Source organism: Choristoneura fumiferana, chromosome Z (assembly GCF_025370935.1).
Source record: "Choristoneura fumiferana chromosome Z, NRCan_CFum_1, whole genome shotgun sequence".
NCBI lineage: Eukaryota > Metazoa > Arthropoda > Insecta > Lepidoptera > Tortricidae > Choristoneura > Choristoneura fumiferana.
In genome coordinates this window covers 9,284,382-9,300,215 of record NC_133472.1, presented here as the reverse complement: position 1 = coordinate 9,300,215, position 15,834 = coordinate 9,284,382, and the positions used below count along the sequence as shown (strand labels likewise).

At 38.1% G+C, this 15,834-nt stretch overlaps 1 protein-coding gene across 5 annotated transcripts in view; it reads left to right on the top strand.

The window, feature by feature from the left end:
- The window catches only part of Ctl2 (Choline transporter-like 2), a 28,025-nt gene extending 13,634 nt beyond the window's left edge, over positions 1-14,391 (top strand). For 4 of the 5 annotated variants that reach the window (XM_074085269.1, XM_074085259.1, XM_074085277.1 and 1 more), the window contains 13 exons: positions 1,705-1,827; positions 1,915-2,078; positions 2,309-2,501; positions 2,661-2,878; positions 4,856-5,021; positions 8,801-9,029; positions 9,688-9,865; positions 10,720-10,858; positions 11,318-11,471; positions 11,575-11,866; positions 13,187-13,282; positions 13,461-13,590; positions 13,785-14,391. In XM_074085269.1, coding sequence (XP_073941370.1) covers positions 1,705-1,827; positions 1,915-2,078; positions 2,309-2,501; positions 2,661-2,878; positions 4,856-5,021; positions 8,801-9,029; positions 9,688-9,865; positions 10,720-10,858; positions 11,318-11,471; positions 11,575-11,866; positions 13,187-13,282; positions 13,461-13,590; positions 13,785-13,882 — 2,180 coding nt within the window. In that variant the 3' untranslated portion in view covers positions 13,883-14,391. Of the gene's footprint in view, positions 1-1,704; positions 1,828-1,914; positions 2,079-2,308; positions 2,502-2,660; positions 2,879-3,199; positions 3,316-4,855; positions 5,022-8,800; positions 9,030-9,687; positions 9,866-10,719; positions 10,859-11,317; positions 11,472-11,574; positions 11,867-13,186; positions 13,283-13,460; positions 13,591-13,784 lie in introns of all 5 variants that reach the window. The other variant, XM_074085284.1, reaches the window with a different exon arrangement.
- The last annotated feature ends 1,443 nt before the right edge of the window (positions 14,392-15,834 follow it).

Below are 15,834 nucleotides of genomic sequence, written 5' to 3'. Positions count from 1 at the left end.
TGATGTTTGTAGCGTGACAGGCGGCGTCGGTTGTGTTCTTAGGATGGCGTACCTTGATAGCATATTTAATTTGTATGAAAAAGGGAAAATTCGAACTCTCTTCGACTCCATTATTTTTTAAAGTCGCTGAACTAATGTTGTTCAGTTTGACGAGTACGATCCATGTTTTAATTGTTTGCTCGTATTACAGGTCACACCCGGTAACTTACCCTATGATAGACATTACGTACCTACCTATAATGCCTGGTGATAGACATCGTATAATGCCCGGACAATTTAATTATTTGAACATTTATTATCAAATTGCCATCTGATATTCGGTCGATCTGAAAATCGGTCATTATTCATAATCCCCGGGCATTTACCACTTGGTCCATAATATATACATATATAACACGCTTCATATTGGCTTATTATTATTATCATTGGATTATTTTTATCCGGATTTTTACACGGATCAGAGTTATTAGTTTCGATGAAAATAAGTTTTTGGTATAAATGTAATTTTTAATACAAGCTTTTTTTGCTGACTGTACTGTACTTTTTGTCGACTTTACTTGCATTGTCACCCAAACTACAATTGCATACTAAATTTCACGATGATTCCATTAACCGTTGAAGAGTTCAGCCCTGCGGAGATGATCTTGGCTGGACTGGACTACTAGGATATCACATGAAAATCTTCTAAAAATTTACAAAATAAAAAAGCATTTTTTTCCCCCTAGCCGCGATGTATTATTAAATACTAGCGTTTACCTACCCGCCGCGGCTTCGCGGAATCATTAGATACAGCAGTTGAATTGAAATTCCAAGATTTTATTAAATTCTCAAGGGAATTCTCTAAAATTACATCATGGTTTTCATTGACGTTAAATTAAAACACCCATGCCAAATTTCATGACTCTAAAACCAGCAGTTGATATTTTGAGATTTTATCCCTATCCCGTCGGAATATCGGGATAAAAGTAGCCTGTGGGTTATTCCAGTTGTCCAGATATCTACATACCCAATTTCATGACTCTAAGCCCAGCGGTTATTTTGAGATTTTATCCCTATCCCGTGGGAACATCAGGATAAAAAGTAGCCTATGTGTTATTCCAGACATCCAGCTACCTATATACCAAATTTCATGACTAAGCCCAGCGGTTGTTATTTAGAGATTTTATCCCTATCCCGTGGGAACATCGGGATAAAAAGTATCATATGTTTTAATCCAGGTTATAAACTAACTTTTTGCCAAATTTCATCCAAATCCGTCCAGCCGTTTCAGCGTGAAGAAGTAACAAACATACTCACTCACTCACTCACTCACACAAACTTTCACATTTTTAATAAGTAGGATTAGTGACCCCCTCCAAAATTACAGGCTACGACCGCGCCTGGGGATGCTCCATCCAATAATAGGCTTGAAAACGATTTAAGAGTAGAATTGTTCTGTGAGTGTGACCACATAGGTACCTAGACTACACAGAATTAAATGGTCAGTACAATCAAACCATAGAAACTATAAATACAACCCATACCGGGCATTATTTTAACAGCTAACATAATACAAAGCATATAGCAAGCAATACCTACTCGTAGAAAATCAGTGCTAAAGCCAACGCGTCATCTGCTGAGCGAATCATTTTCTTTATTATATTTGGCTTGTGTATGCATATATTTAAACTTTTTTTCTCTTGTTAAAAAAACAATGATTTCCAGGAGAGCCGCTGCGGTACGATCCAGACTTCAACGGGCCGATACGTAACCGCTCCTGCACCGACATCATATGGCTGATCATTTTCATAGTTTTTCTTGGCGTGTGGGGATACGTCGGCTTCTATGGTACTTTGAGACTGCTTACAAATTATAAATTACTCGTTGTTTGGGCACCAAAAATTAATTTCAATAACAATTGAATTATATTCACAGGTATAAAGAACGGGAACGTAGAAAAACTTTTAGCTCCGTTGGATTCCAGGGGGAAACGATGTGGCCTCGACTCGGAACTTGAGGATAAGAAGTATCTGGTGTTCTTTAACATTGCCAAATGTCTATCACCCACCACGGCCATCACGGGCTGCAACACGCCACAGGTAACAAACTGGAAACATTTTATGTAGGTACTACACAAAATCTAACTCAAACTAGTCTTCTTTTAAATTTAAATCGATTCTAACTTGTAACTTTTTTGATCGAACCTAACTCCACGAGAGTATTTAATCACACTTACTGAGTATAGAATAAAAACAGATAATCACCACGAAAGTAATACTTAATCAATGCGCTCAAGAGCAATAAACAAATCGAATAATCAATTTTCCAGGTCTGCGTAAAAGAATGTCCGACGTCAACGAAAGTGTTCAAGTCGCCCGAGTACACAGCGAGCAACTTCAACACTTGGAAATCGAGTATGGTGTGCACCTACGATATTAACATAAACACAATGACTTACAATCAAGCTATGGATTACATAGATCAAGAAAAATGCGCCAGCTACGTGCTTAAAAGTCAACCAGGTAAAACATTACTTACTCGTAACTGTCTCGGGTTGTGCAAAAATATCGTTTTGAACATTTTTGATTGAGCTTTCTTCCTAGTGTTTTTAACCATAAAGGTACCTTCACCTTTTTGCTTTGTCTAACCGAACCCAATTGGACACCTTTAATACACTCCAGTGCTGTTTCGGTGCATCGGCGACCTGTCTACCCTGGAATGCAAGGGCCAGGAAACGAAGTCTCTGAGCGCGGTATCGGGACAGGAATGTGTGAGGAACCCTAAAGCGGCCCAGGAGACGTTGCGAGAGAAAGCAACGGTCCTGGACTCGTACGTGGGCTGGATAGCTGCGAGCTGGGTGACGTTCTTCACCAGCGGAAACGAGCGAGACGCACACATTGTAGGTAGCCCGGCCCGCCGCGGCCCACACCTCCTGCCGCACGTCTCCCTGTATATACTGACGCCGTATTAACTAACTTCTATTAACCTTGTATAGTTAGTCCTTTCCGCACTTATAAACTGACACCAATAACAGCACCCTAAGTTACGAATTTCGTACTCGTTTCCGTGAGTAGTCATTGATTCGGTGGCTCGTGGTTGTGGTTATTACAATTTTCCCTTGACATATGCTATATTATATCATATCCATATTCATTTATACACATTGTATTTACGCACTAACTCTACGGTGGATGTCCATGCATGGCCGGTGATGGCGCAGTGCTGGGACGCTGCTTCATCAACGTCACTGAGGCGATACAAACAATTGAAGACTTCCAGCATTTCACAGAGGAAGAGATCCTTAAAGACCTCAACAATTTGATTCGAATCCAAGAAGTAAGTTAACAGTTAATTTACGGAAACAAATAACGAAGTGAATTTTGAAGCATTTGTTTCAAGCTAAACGCCTGCCGAGGATATGAGTAGTTTCTAAATGCAAAACCCAACCGTAGAACTAACTCTTTGTATGAGCGCATAGTTTTAGTCTATTGCCTATCTGCTAGTATTATTCCCCACCCTAATTAAATAACAGCATTTGCATGCATCATATTATCCTTATTTAATATTCTCTTCACTTAATATTATTACATATAAAAGATATAATAATTGAGTAGTACTAATCAATAACCATCAGATACCAAAAGAAGGCATTGCAAAGCTCCCAGCAGTCCGCTTCCCTAATTCTTGGTAATTATTGGAAACCTTTATAATTATTATTCAGTAATTTGAAAAATAAAAATAAACCCGTTATTTTCCCATGAGAAACTAAGTTCTCAGAGTGCTTTATATCTTGCCCCTCTTAGAAACAATAATATTTGTCTTTATCGGGGATGTATAGTTTATGTGTAAAACCGCACGATTAGAACGTCGCGGTACAATGAGAGAACAAACTGTCCAAGATTGAATTAAGAGATATTTGTATGGTGACATTTAGTGAAAAATACGCAATTCTGATTCGAGTATCAGTGAAAAAAAAATAACGACTAAGAGTAGGTACGCGCGACCGGCGGCGCGGCAAGCCTTTTCTCTGGTCATTGAGCGGGCGCTGAGGCACAACTTCTTTCTGTCACGTGGTATAGATTGAGGGTGGAAAAAAGATGGTGAATGCGATCGAGCGCCCACACGCTAGACCAGTGTTTTTCAAACTTTTTCAGAACGCGGCTCCTTAGGTTTGAAGAATATATGGCGACCATCTACTTACTTCCACTTGCATACAGTTATTTGCATTATCTTACGTTGATAATACGAACATTGAATAATCATACACAATAACGGTTTATAAATACTGCGACCCCCATAAGTGGCATCCGCGACCCCCGGGGGGTCGCGATCTCGCGATGTACGGATTGAAAAACACTGCATTAGTGAATACAATATCTGAGGCCTCATTGTTTAACACACTCGGAGTCACAATCGATTTCACCACTTCTTTCTGCCAAAGTATAGGATGAGGATAGAAACAGATAGTGTCTACCCGGCCAAATAGCAATGAACAGAGGGCCTACTCCGAAGTTTGTATCGTACCGTCCCTTTCGCTCTCGTATTAAATAGTACAAGTGTCAGAGGGACCGAACGATACGAACTTCGAATTTCGTAGTAGCCCTGCTGAGCAGAGTAAACGCTCGCCAGCCACGCTGCCGTCTACCGTAACGTAAGCTTTCGTGGTCGGAGAACCGATTAAGCCCATCACACACAGACGACGGGTGCGGGTCGTGCGCGGACCCGCGACGGGCGTATACGACACCTTAACCTTACCTACATGGCGGTATAAATATGGACGCACGACCCGACCTGCGCCCGACCCGCGCACGTCGTCGGTGTGTGGCTTTAATCTCATATCATAATTAATAGAGACTTACCTGTCGTGTGTGTGCAGCTGTCTTCGCAGATTGTCCAGGACCTGGTGCAGTCACGCTGGTACATGGCCGGCGCGCTGGTGGCGGTCGTCGTGGTCTGCTTCCTCTATATCCTGGTGTTGCGATGGGTCGTCACACCTGTCGTGTGGGCCTCCATCGTGGGACTCCTCGCGCTCCTCGGCTTCTGTATGTTGCCTTAACTAATTACTATTGTTATCGTTATTACTGCCAAGCGGCAAAAGCATAGAGTGGACATAGGATAGGACTCTTACAAGAGTGAAATACCACGCGTTAAGTAGGTATGCCCGTAAGAGAAGGACAAGAAGAGTTAGGTACGTGTGAACTATTTATGCTACTAGGTGGCTTGTCTTACTCTCTAAACACCTTTGCAAGAACAGCGTTCGTATATTCTGAGCGTTCTGGTCGCTTTTAGTGTCTGATGGTAATTAAAGGCTAGTTGAAATTTTCTTTGGACTGAAAAGTACCTATGCGTTAGTTTCAATTTCCATTTGCAGTAACTATAGTTCCCTACATTTTAATATAAATATCAACCACATTGCAGACATGACATTTAACCAAAAGAACAAAAAATAAACATTTGTTTTCCTTACTTTTATAACTAAAAACGAAATCGAAAATAATTATCCTTAAATGTAAACTTGCTGCGCTTATAAACGGACATTGTGTTATAACCAACCATGTGTAGGTACCTAATTAGTAATATTACCTACACAAAAAATACACAATACTTATCTATTCATCGAATAAAATCGAATCTCTCAACCTTCATTATGAACGAACAGTTTTGTCTATTGTCTGTTAAGAGCCTAACCATTTCTCTAATCTACTCGTATAATTTTACTATGCATTAACATTTTACTATGCGTTAACATTTTACTATGCATTATTTATTAATTAAGTAAGTTTAAGTGCCAATAAAAGAATGGCCTTGTTAACTAAGACATCGGTATGCTACGCGCATTCGTACGTTGAAAATAATTTATAAAACAACTGTCACAAATCCGTAAAACAATATCCTGATGTTGATAAACTCAAGTGACACACTGCGAATATTTTTCAAGTGACCACTAAAAACAAGGTTCTGAAAATATGTTGTTATCTCTTAAATGACTGGACGGACGAAGATTAAAGTGGGTACCTACCTAATTGTTTTTTTTCTACGGTCATATTAAAAATGTGTGTATTTATGTATTTTATTTTATATATAGTTATAGATATTTTATATATTATTGTTTTATATATGTGTTATATATTTATTGTATATAGTTAGGTATTTGAGGTTTACATATGCATTTATATATATTCAAATAAGTTGCTCTATTTGTCGATCCTTGTTTTTTGATTGATCCTCTACCACTCAAAGTCCGCCTTTGTACTAAACACTTTACTGTTATTTATGTAACCTTTTTGTTTTTCCTTTTTGTACAATAAAGAGTATAAACAAACAAACAAACAAGGTCACACACACATTTTTCGGTCCATTTCCCAAAAACTATACTTACCCGCGCGAAACTGACGCGTGATTTTAAATTTGTAATATCTTTATAATTGAATTGCAGATTTGAATAATTCAAAAAGTACCTAATCTTCAAGTATTGAAGCACTCTTGATTACAAAATGATTTATACAAAGGTATGAATAACATGGTCTGATTTTGGTTGGCATTTCTATCAACCTTTAATCTCGTGAGGCCCATGTAAAATTTGAATCATTTGAATTTAAAACTTAATGTCAATTAGTGAACTTTGACATTAGCTTTGACGTATATCCTAAATTAAGGTCTTTGGGCCTTACGATTAATATAAAAAGTAGTTATAGTAACATAACTGTTGGACGTTACGTTACGTTACGTTTTTTTGTGGTTATTGACATATTCTTTCATATTGTAGAACATTTTTTGTTTTTCAATCATCAATAGGTTCCGCAGCCCATGCGACGAAAGACATGGCTAATTTTTTACACCTTGGATTACATTATTGAAGTTTTAGTTAGGAATCCCTAATTTTTTTCTAGTAATAAATCGTCACTACGTCAACAAAGACCCTTAAAACAACGTTCATTAAGTTCACTCGGAAATATCATCTATTTTGAGATACCAGCTTTTTTCTAAGTAGTGACGAAATATAGCCTATGTTACTCAGGGATAATGGAGCATTCTAATAGAATAGTGTAACAATTTTTGAAATCTTTCCTCTTTGTAATATTAGTATAGGTATATAAGTATAGATAAAATATTCATCTTCTTATCTTAAATTTAGTTCAATAATAATGGCTACACATGAAACACATACCAACTGATAAGAATTTACACTAATATCTAAATAGTTACAAAGCATTTCGTGGTGGCTTAGTGGATTGATCTATAGTTACTGAAGCAGAGGATCGTGATTCAAACCCGGGCTCCCATCTCTGAGTTTTTCGAAATTCATGTGCCAAATTACATTCGAAATTTACCACGAGCTTTACGGTAAAGGAAAACATCGTAAGGAAACCTGCGAAACAATTCAATGGTGTGTGTGTGAAGTTTCCAATCCGCCCTTGCCCCGCGGAAACTACGGACCAAGCTCTCCGTTTTGAGAGACCTGTGTCCAGCAGTGGGACGTATATCGGATGATGATAATAATTATAATTTTTATGGTTGATGATATATGTATGAGCATTTGTTGTACGATTGAATTTAAACACTTAGTCTGAGGACTTAAACATAATGCTGCTGATGGCTGGCTACTACGAAACTCGAAAATTAAAGTTCTTATCGCACCTTCCCTTTCACTCGCCTATTAAATAACATAAGGGTCAGCGGGATGGCAACATACGATGTTCGCGTTATGCACTTCTTAGTAGAGTACCCTTAGTGTAAGTTTTCGGTTACAAAATACGTCTCGAGCGCGTTCGCGTTAAAATGTTAATTTGTATGCAAACACGCACAGCGCCTCTAGCGGAACGTTTGCGATGTTCGTGTTTCCATACAAATTGAGATGTTAACGCGAACGCGATCGAGACGTATTTCGTAAGCGAAAACTTACACTAAGGGCACAGGGCCTGATTGTGAGCTAAATTTGAAGACGCGTTTTCTATTTTCTCATGGTACAAACAAGTGCATATAATTATCCATAGCATCGTTAACTCACCGAAACACGTGGCTCAGTATGCTAACTAATTAAGTGATCTGTACCATAAATACGGACACAAAAACTAACTACTCTTTTCAGAGCTAGTAAATAACGATTTTCTATCGTATTTCGTCGGATATCGTCACTCTGAAGCGATAAGGCCGCCTATTGCTTACCTCAGAAAGTCTCTGTGTATATACCCGTTTTCTGTAATTGCTTGCTATGTGTTGGTGTGCAATAAAGAGTTATTGTATTGTATTGTATTTATCTTGTTTTCTCAATTAGCACTACTATACATACAAACAATACAATACCATGACTCTTTATTGTTCACCAGAAATAGTAAACGATACAGAAAACGGGTACCATCAGCCAAATATGTGGTCTACCACCCTAAAGTTGATAATCGTTTGCATGTCATAAAACAATAATGCCAATAGACGTAACGTGTCTGTCAACTTGAAAGTTCGACTTTAGCGACATAGGTATTCATTTGATAGAAACTAGTTTAAAAATTGATAGACCATTTATTTGGCTGATGGTACATAGAGAGAAAATTACAAGGTAAGCAATAGGCGGCCTTATCGTTGGAGAGAACTACGATACAAACTTTTCCGACAAAATATGACAAAAAAAAACATGAAATGTTCGATTTTGTAAATAAAACAGCCGCACGAAACCCTACATATTGTGTCTCATCATCATCGGCCTATTACGTCCCACTGCAGGACACAGGCCTCTTCTTCGAAGAAGAGGGCTAGGGCCGAAGTTCCCACACGAGAGCCCCATGCGGATTGGGCATATTATGTTAACACTATTATTATGTTTCAGCGTGCTACCTGTGCTACAAGCAGTACGTGTACTTCCGAGATAACTCTGCAGGACTCTACCAGACCAGCTATAGTCTCAAAGGCGCCGCTCAGTCCATGTTCTCCAAGCACCAGACATGGCTCGCTCTGCTGATTATAATCGCGATCATTCTAGTCATCCTTACTTTGATGGTTATATTCCTGAGGAGCCGAATAACCATCGCTATAGCGCTTATTCGCGAGGGAAGCAAGTAAGTTAAGCATTTGTGGTGACAACTTGTCAAGTAATTATGATAATATATTCGGTACAGGTATATCGATGGGTCCCTGAGTCTAGGTATATTATGACATTTCACGAAACCATTTTAGACCCTAAAGTATATTCCAACTTTATAAAAATTAATATACGAGGTTGAGTCAAACCCCCCTCAATATCGAAAAGTGCTGATGAACTTGAGCATTCACTTGTAATGAGCATTCTAGCGAAGTTACATTACAAATAAAAGCTCACAAAATAAACAGAAGCGTTTTAGCGAACATTTTAGCGAGCGTCCTAGCGAGCATTTAAGCGAAACGACGGAAGATTTGCATTGAGGTTTTTGCCGAGGATCCGACAAACAATTTTTTTGACGAGCATTTACTAGAGCATTCCCTAGAAAGTTTACACTGTACCTAAACATTCGTAGCAATATTTGGCTCTAAGCTTGGCTCCGTTGTTCGTTGTTCAGTTCGACAAAAAATAAGGGTTCCTAGTTGACTACGGAACCCTAACAAGGCAAATGCTCGATGTTCTGTTACAACTGAATGCTCGAGTTTATCAGCACTTTTACAGAAGCATAGCAATATACATATTATCTTAGTTTTTATTTCGGACTTCGTCGCTTTCTAGCATTTGTTTATCTTTTACAGAGCCGTAATTGACATAAAATCGACGGTGTTCTTCCCAATATTCCCATGGGTGATTCAGTGCTTCGTGATAGCGTACGGCGTGATAGTCCTCATGTACTTGCTCTCTATCGGAGAGCCAGCGTTCCGGGTCGTCGATCTGAAGAACGATCCCTCTTGCGACTGCGGCGGATTTTATGAGGTAATTTTAGACATCGGCTTTAACTCTTAGCGTAAACTTTTCAAACTGGGGACATCTAGGTAGTCGTCCATCGCCGAATGACAAACACGGTAGTAAAATTGTTTTTTGGAGTCTTTTTGTATTTTTATTTCAACTCCAAATTTGTTACTTTTATCATTTGGATATCATGGGAGAAATTTGTGTTTAGACTTCTGTCCGGTGGTGGTGTAGGGATAAAGCACGCAGCACGGAATGCTGAAGACCTGGGTTCGATTCCCAGCGCTGGTCTCTTTCTGTTTTTTCTGTGCATGTTTCAATCTGTATTTTCGTTAAACACGGTAGTGTTTCCAACCAAAATAAAAAAAAAACTGCATTGCCTCATATTTACGTACACGACCCCTTTCCGGCACTGTTTCGCGCCCGTAGGTAATTTTATTCCAGTAATACTATCTACTCATCTAAACACTGCCACAATGGTCAGACAGACGCTTCCTATCTACGTATTCGTTGGTCCGATCAGTTCAGTCGAGTAGAGTCGAGGTTCCACCTCAGTACAGTATGCGATTCAGTTTCTTTAACTGTGCATTTTATAAGAAGCAGAACAGCCCATAGTTATTGCTAATTAATTTGTTTCGCCTATATTTAAATAACTTCTCAGTTTTGTCAAGTCAAATACTAGCTTTTCCTGCTAACCAATTGTTGTCAGTTTGTCAAACCATGCCAACTTAGATAACTTGCCTATTTTTAAGCCAGTTCGCAATCTGACATTTTAGTTTTATTAGAAGAACATTGAAGAGTCAGCGGGACTCTTTCACTCAAGCATAACGTTTTATTATTCGGTGGACCATTCACGATTTCCATCTGCTACCTCCCAGGACCAACAGAGCTGCGACCCGGTGACGTTCTTGACGAAGTGCCGCAACACCAACGCTTCGAGCCTCGTGAGCACGTGTGCGCAAGCCTCCTGCCACTTCTCTGGGTTAGACAGCCCACACAGTGTCGTCTATATGCACCGTAAGAAAACTATTTCAATATTATTGTACCTACTAAGTAAGTAATGCTGTTTAAATTAAGGAAGAGTTGAAGTTACATACTATGCGAAGGTGCTTATGTGCACTACCATTCAAACCATTAATACGAGTCTTAGTTTTGTTATATCATCATCATCATCCCAGCCTATATACGTCCCACTGCTGGGCACAGGCCTCCTCTCATAACAAGAGGGCTTGGGCCATAGTTCCCACGCGGGCCCAGTGCGGATTGGGAACTTCACACACACCATTGAATTGCTTCGCAGATTTGTGCAGGTTTCCTCACGATGTTTTCCTTCACCGCAAAGCTCGTGGTAAATTTTGGTTTTGTTATATATCTTTGATTAAAGAAAACCAAAAAGGCTTCAAAGACTTTAGGTATTAAAGCAGCGACTTTATATTTAAAGAGCAATGAAGATTTTTTTTGATGTTTGGTCTACAGTGGCGAACTTGCTGGGTTTCTTCTGGACGATGTTCTTCATCAGTGGAGTCGCTGACATGATGTTAGCTAGTGCGTTTTCAACCTGGTACTGGACCTTTGACAAGAGGAATCTGCCTTTCTGGACACTCACTACTGGCATCTCTAGAGTACTTTGGTAAGTAAAATCATGTCTAATGACGTAACGAGACGACTCTCTTTCAGTAGATATTGAGTAATTTCATTAGTATCGTTTTGTGAATCACATATTTATTTTTCAGTTACCACTTAGGCACTGTGGCGTTTGGCGCCTTAATCATCGCCATTGTCCGGGTCATCAGGGTCATCTTAGAGTACATAGACCACAAATTAAAGAAGTTCGACAACCCGTTCACGCGCTGCATCATGTGCTGTTGCAAGTGCTTCTTCTGGTGTTTGGAAAGCTTCCTTAAGTTTATAAATAAGAATGCGTATATTATGTGCGCCGTGCACGGGAAGAATTTCTGCTCAAGCGCCAGAGACGCTTTTTCTTTGCTTATGAGAAATATCATCAGAGTTGTAGTTTTAGATAAGGTAAGGGATTTTGAGTTTGAGTCCACATCCTCTGATTCCTCAGTATAGAAGAGTAGCTCATCTCAGCTCTAATTTTCTTTTTGTAACTATGGTTGTTAAGATATATTATATTTTATCTACATACATAGATATCATAAGTCCTCTATAATGCGTTCAAAAACCAGCATTAAACAACCGATTTTACTATGAAAACTTTCTTGTCAAATTCAAATTCAAAAAATGATCTTAAAATAAGTTTAGCACATGTATTCAGCATTCTGTCGCAGTCTGTGGTAGTAGGTAACAGCAGTATCGTAATGTTCATTACAGTGTCAAATATAGTACTGTAATGAGTTTTAGGAACAGTTTCAAATTTGGAACAGCTGTAGATATCAACACAAATTAAATGGGCCTCTATCCTGTATCCACAGACCTACGGATAATAGAATTATTATTCGTAGCCATAGACACATATTTTTCCCGATACAAAAATGTCACTTTGATGTTTTTAAATATATAAATCGCACGACAATTTGATCTCGAGCGACATAACAATAAGGACTTTACTGAGTTGCATGTCTTGAAAAAACTTTCGTGATTTGTCTTGTCGCCCCATTACTGTTGTCATTTTGTTTGGGTGACACTCTTCCCGGCCCGGATAATACCGACCGAAGCTCATGTCAGTTTCTATGGGCGTATACACGAAAAACAGGCTCGGTATTATCCAGGGCGGGAAAGAGTGTCAACCATTTTGTTTGTTATTTTTTGCTGTGTTGTTGTTTAAAGTTTATAAAAAAAATATTCCATTTATTTATTTCTTAAGTACCTAAGTACATTAGTTTAACACCTATGGATATGTTACTGGTAGAACAAGTCAGTAATGCAATGCAGGTCATTGTCATCGGTTTCTGAACCCATCTTAGAGAACTCATAATATGTATGTAAGTAGATAAAATATTGTATGCAACTGTACCTACGTGATTAGGCCTTAAAACACTCATGTGGTGGCGCGTTTCATAAAACCACTCGTGTTTTAAGGACCCATATTACGTAACAGTTGCATAAACACCATTGGCAAATCAATTTATTTCATTTACTGTAAAATGCTTGAATACTGCTGTCGAAAAAGAGAATAAAAAAAATATAAATATGTAATTTTTAAATTAAAAACATATTCGAAACTTAGGCACGACCACTTTATTGCTTTAATTAAAATATCATCATCTTTCCTAACATTAAGTTGTCCAGGTACACATTTAAGTGAAAGTGTACCTAAGCCTCGAATTGTACAGTGCCCATTTGCTCTTCATTTTTGTACACACGATGACCTTTTAATTCCAGGTGACAGACTTTATATTCTTTCTCTCGAAGCTGCTGTTGTCGATAGGCGTTGGCTTTGCGGTGTACTATTTGTTGGAATGGAACTTCGTTTATGAGGTACTTACATTCGTTACAATATCTTTTCTAATATTTGCTGTATTTTATGTTACACTGTTTCTGCATCAATAAAAACTTTTCATTTCATTTCATATGCTAATGGTTCAGCAAATCGAATTAAAATAGGTACAGTTTATTATTGTAGCTTTTTGTTAACAATAAGTTTTTTCAATTATAGGTGACGCAGGGCGGGCGATTGCATTATAACTACGTGCCTGCGGTCGTGCTCAGCGTGGCCACTTATTTGATCAGCACGATATTCTTCAACGTGTACGCTATGGCAGTGGACACTCTATTCCTATGTTTCTGTGAGTTTCGGTTTTCGTTCTGTCATCCCTTATTTCCGTAAAAGGAAAAATATGTATAGTCACGATTATTTTATGTGATGTCGTGTCGTTTCTGTTTAATCGAACTAAGTAAACAGAGACGGCACAGGTAGCCTCCACATAAACATATTTGAGATCGTAGAAGAGACAGATTCTAATTATATGATTCTTTACAGTGGAGGACTGCGAGAGGAACGACGGATCACCGGATAAAAAATACTTCATGTCCAAAAACCTAATGAGGATTCTCGGTAAAAGAAACAAGAAAGAGTAATGCGTTAGTGATAAATTGATAATAGAGACAAGAATCATTACGCATAATATGGATGATTTTTACAAGAAATGTGTACCTATGTCTTTGTACTTTGCTACCTAAAAAATAAGTCCCTTTCGGGAACGTTGCAAGTGCTCGCGTTGAAGACATTATAAAAATATTTTAATGATAAATGATATTTATTTAAGTTTTTGAATACTTTACTAAGTCCAGATTATTAGGATATCATTTTTGAAGACTTTTATCGCTATGTACTTTACTATGTAGTACTAAACTATTTTAATATAATGATATAAATGCAAAAGCCAAATGAATGGAGTAGGAGTAAAGACGCACTAAAGTTTTTTACCTATTTTATCAACAATTGTCTCAAATTAACTTTAACGATTATAATACTGTTAATCATTTGTGCAATTTGGAGTGCCACAGATTTTTTTACATTTAATATTAGTATTTAACTACTAAATTGTGATATAATAGTAGACTTTAATACATAATTTTAATTGATAGCACATCTTTTATTGCCCTGTCTGATCCAAAATAAACCTTTATGTTTGAGCTTCGTACTAGAAATCCCACTAATATAATAAATGCGAAAGTTTGTAAGTCTGTTTGTTTGTTTGTTACTTCATCACGTTTAAACCGCTAAACCGATTTAAATGAAATTCGGTATACATATAGTTATCATCCCGGGGAAGTACATTGGATAGTTTTATCCCGGAAAATGCCATAGTTCCCGCGGGATAGCGAAAACCGAATTCTATGCGGACGGAGTAACGGGTAACTGCTAGTACTGTAGTATTAAACAACAAATCTAGGGATTATTTTGAGAAAAACTCATTTGTTGATACCTAGACTTAGTTGATTGTTGTAATTTAATTTGTTGGGGTTCTGTTCATATACTAAATGTGAAGTTGCATGGTTTGTTTATATTGCTATACGACAACAACGATTATCAATTTAATGAACTTAACAAATAAAAAATCTTGTAACTATCGCATTTTGACAAAACACGCAGAAACAATTTCGTACATAAAGTTTTAGTTAATTTTTCATGTTTTTTTTTTACTTTTTAGGTATTAACGTTTTCTTCTTTTGTTTGTTACAAGCCAATGTAATAAGAATATGTTGAAATTACTACTACTAGCTCAGTTCGTATATTATAAAGCTCAATAAATAAATATACCTACAAGTCTCTTGGTCAGAGAGACCCTGCATGTTAATACTGAGGCCGCTACAACGTAGCTACACTATATAGGTAAGTACATAATAGAAACAATAGTACATTGTGTCTTTAGGGCGGTAAATAAGGAATTACGTACGAGTCTATTAGAAGCCCGAAGTCGAAGACTGAAGGCTTTAATGAGTCGATGTTCGTAATTCTAGTACCGCCCGTGCGACATACAATGTTTTTCATCACATTTGCGAGTAAAATTCTATATTTCTGAAATATACTTAATTGTTCCAAGTATTGGCGATACCTTAGGCTGCGTTCTTGGTAGCGCGGCCCTCCCCCTCCCCCTCCCGCAGCATGTGCCGCAGCGTGCGTGTGCAGGTGGGCCTGCAGCAGCGCGCGCACGGCGCAGCAGCTTCAGTACGGGCACTGACTCATTTACCGACCTTGGGCTTCATGAAAAGAAAAATTGTACGCGCAATGGCTCATTTACCGACCACGGGTTTCATGACAAGCACATTAAGGTTTTATTTGGGGGGTTGCAACCAAGGTAGCCTGCATGTTTCGACACTGTTTACGAGCAAGTGTGATGAAAAATCTATTTATATTACATCTATTATACTTATACTACAGAACTACGCTTGATTAAAGTTTATTCACGTCTACGTTTTACATGTAAGAGGCCGCTACTTTAAATAAATGATAAATAAAGAACTTACATGGTCAGAAAAAAAGGACTTCCCAGAGACTTCATCCGAAAGCGCATATACATTGTTCC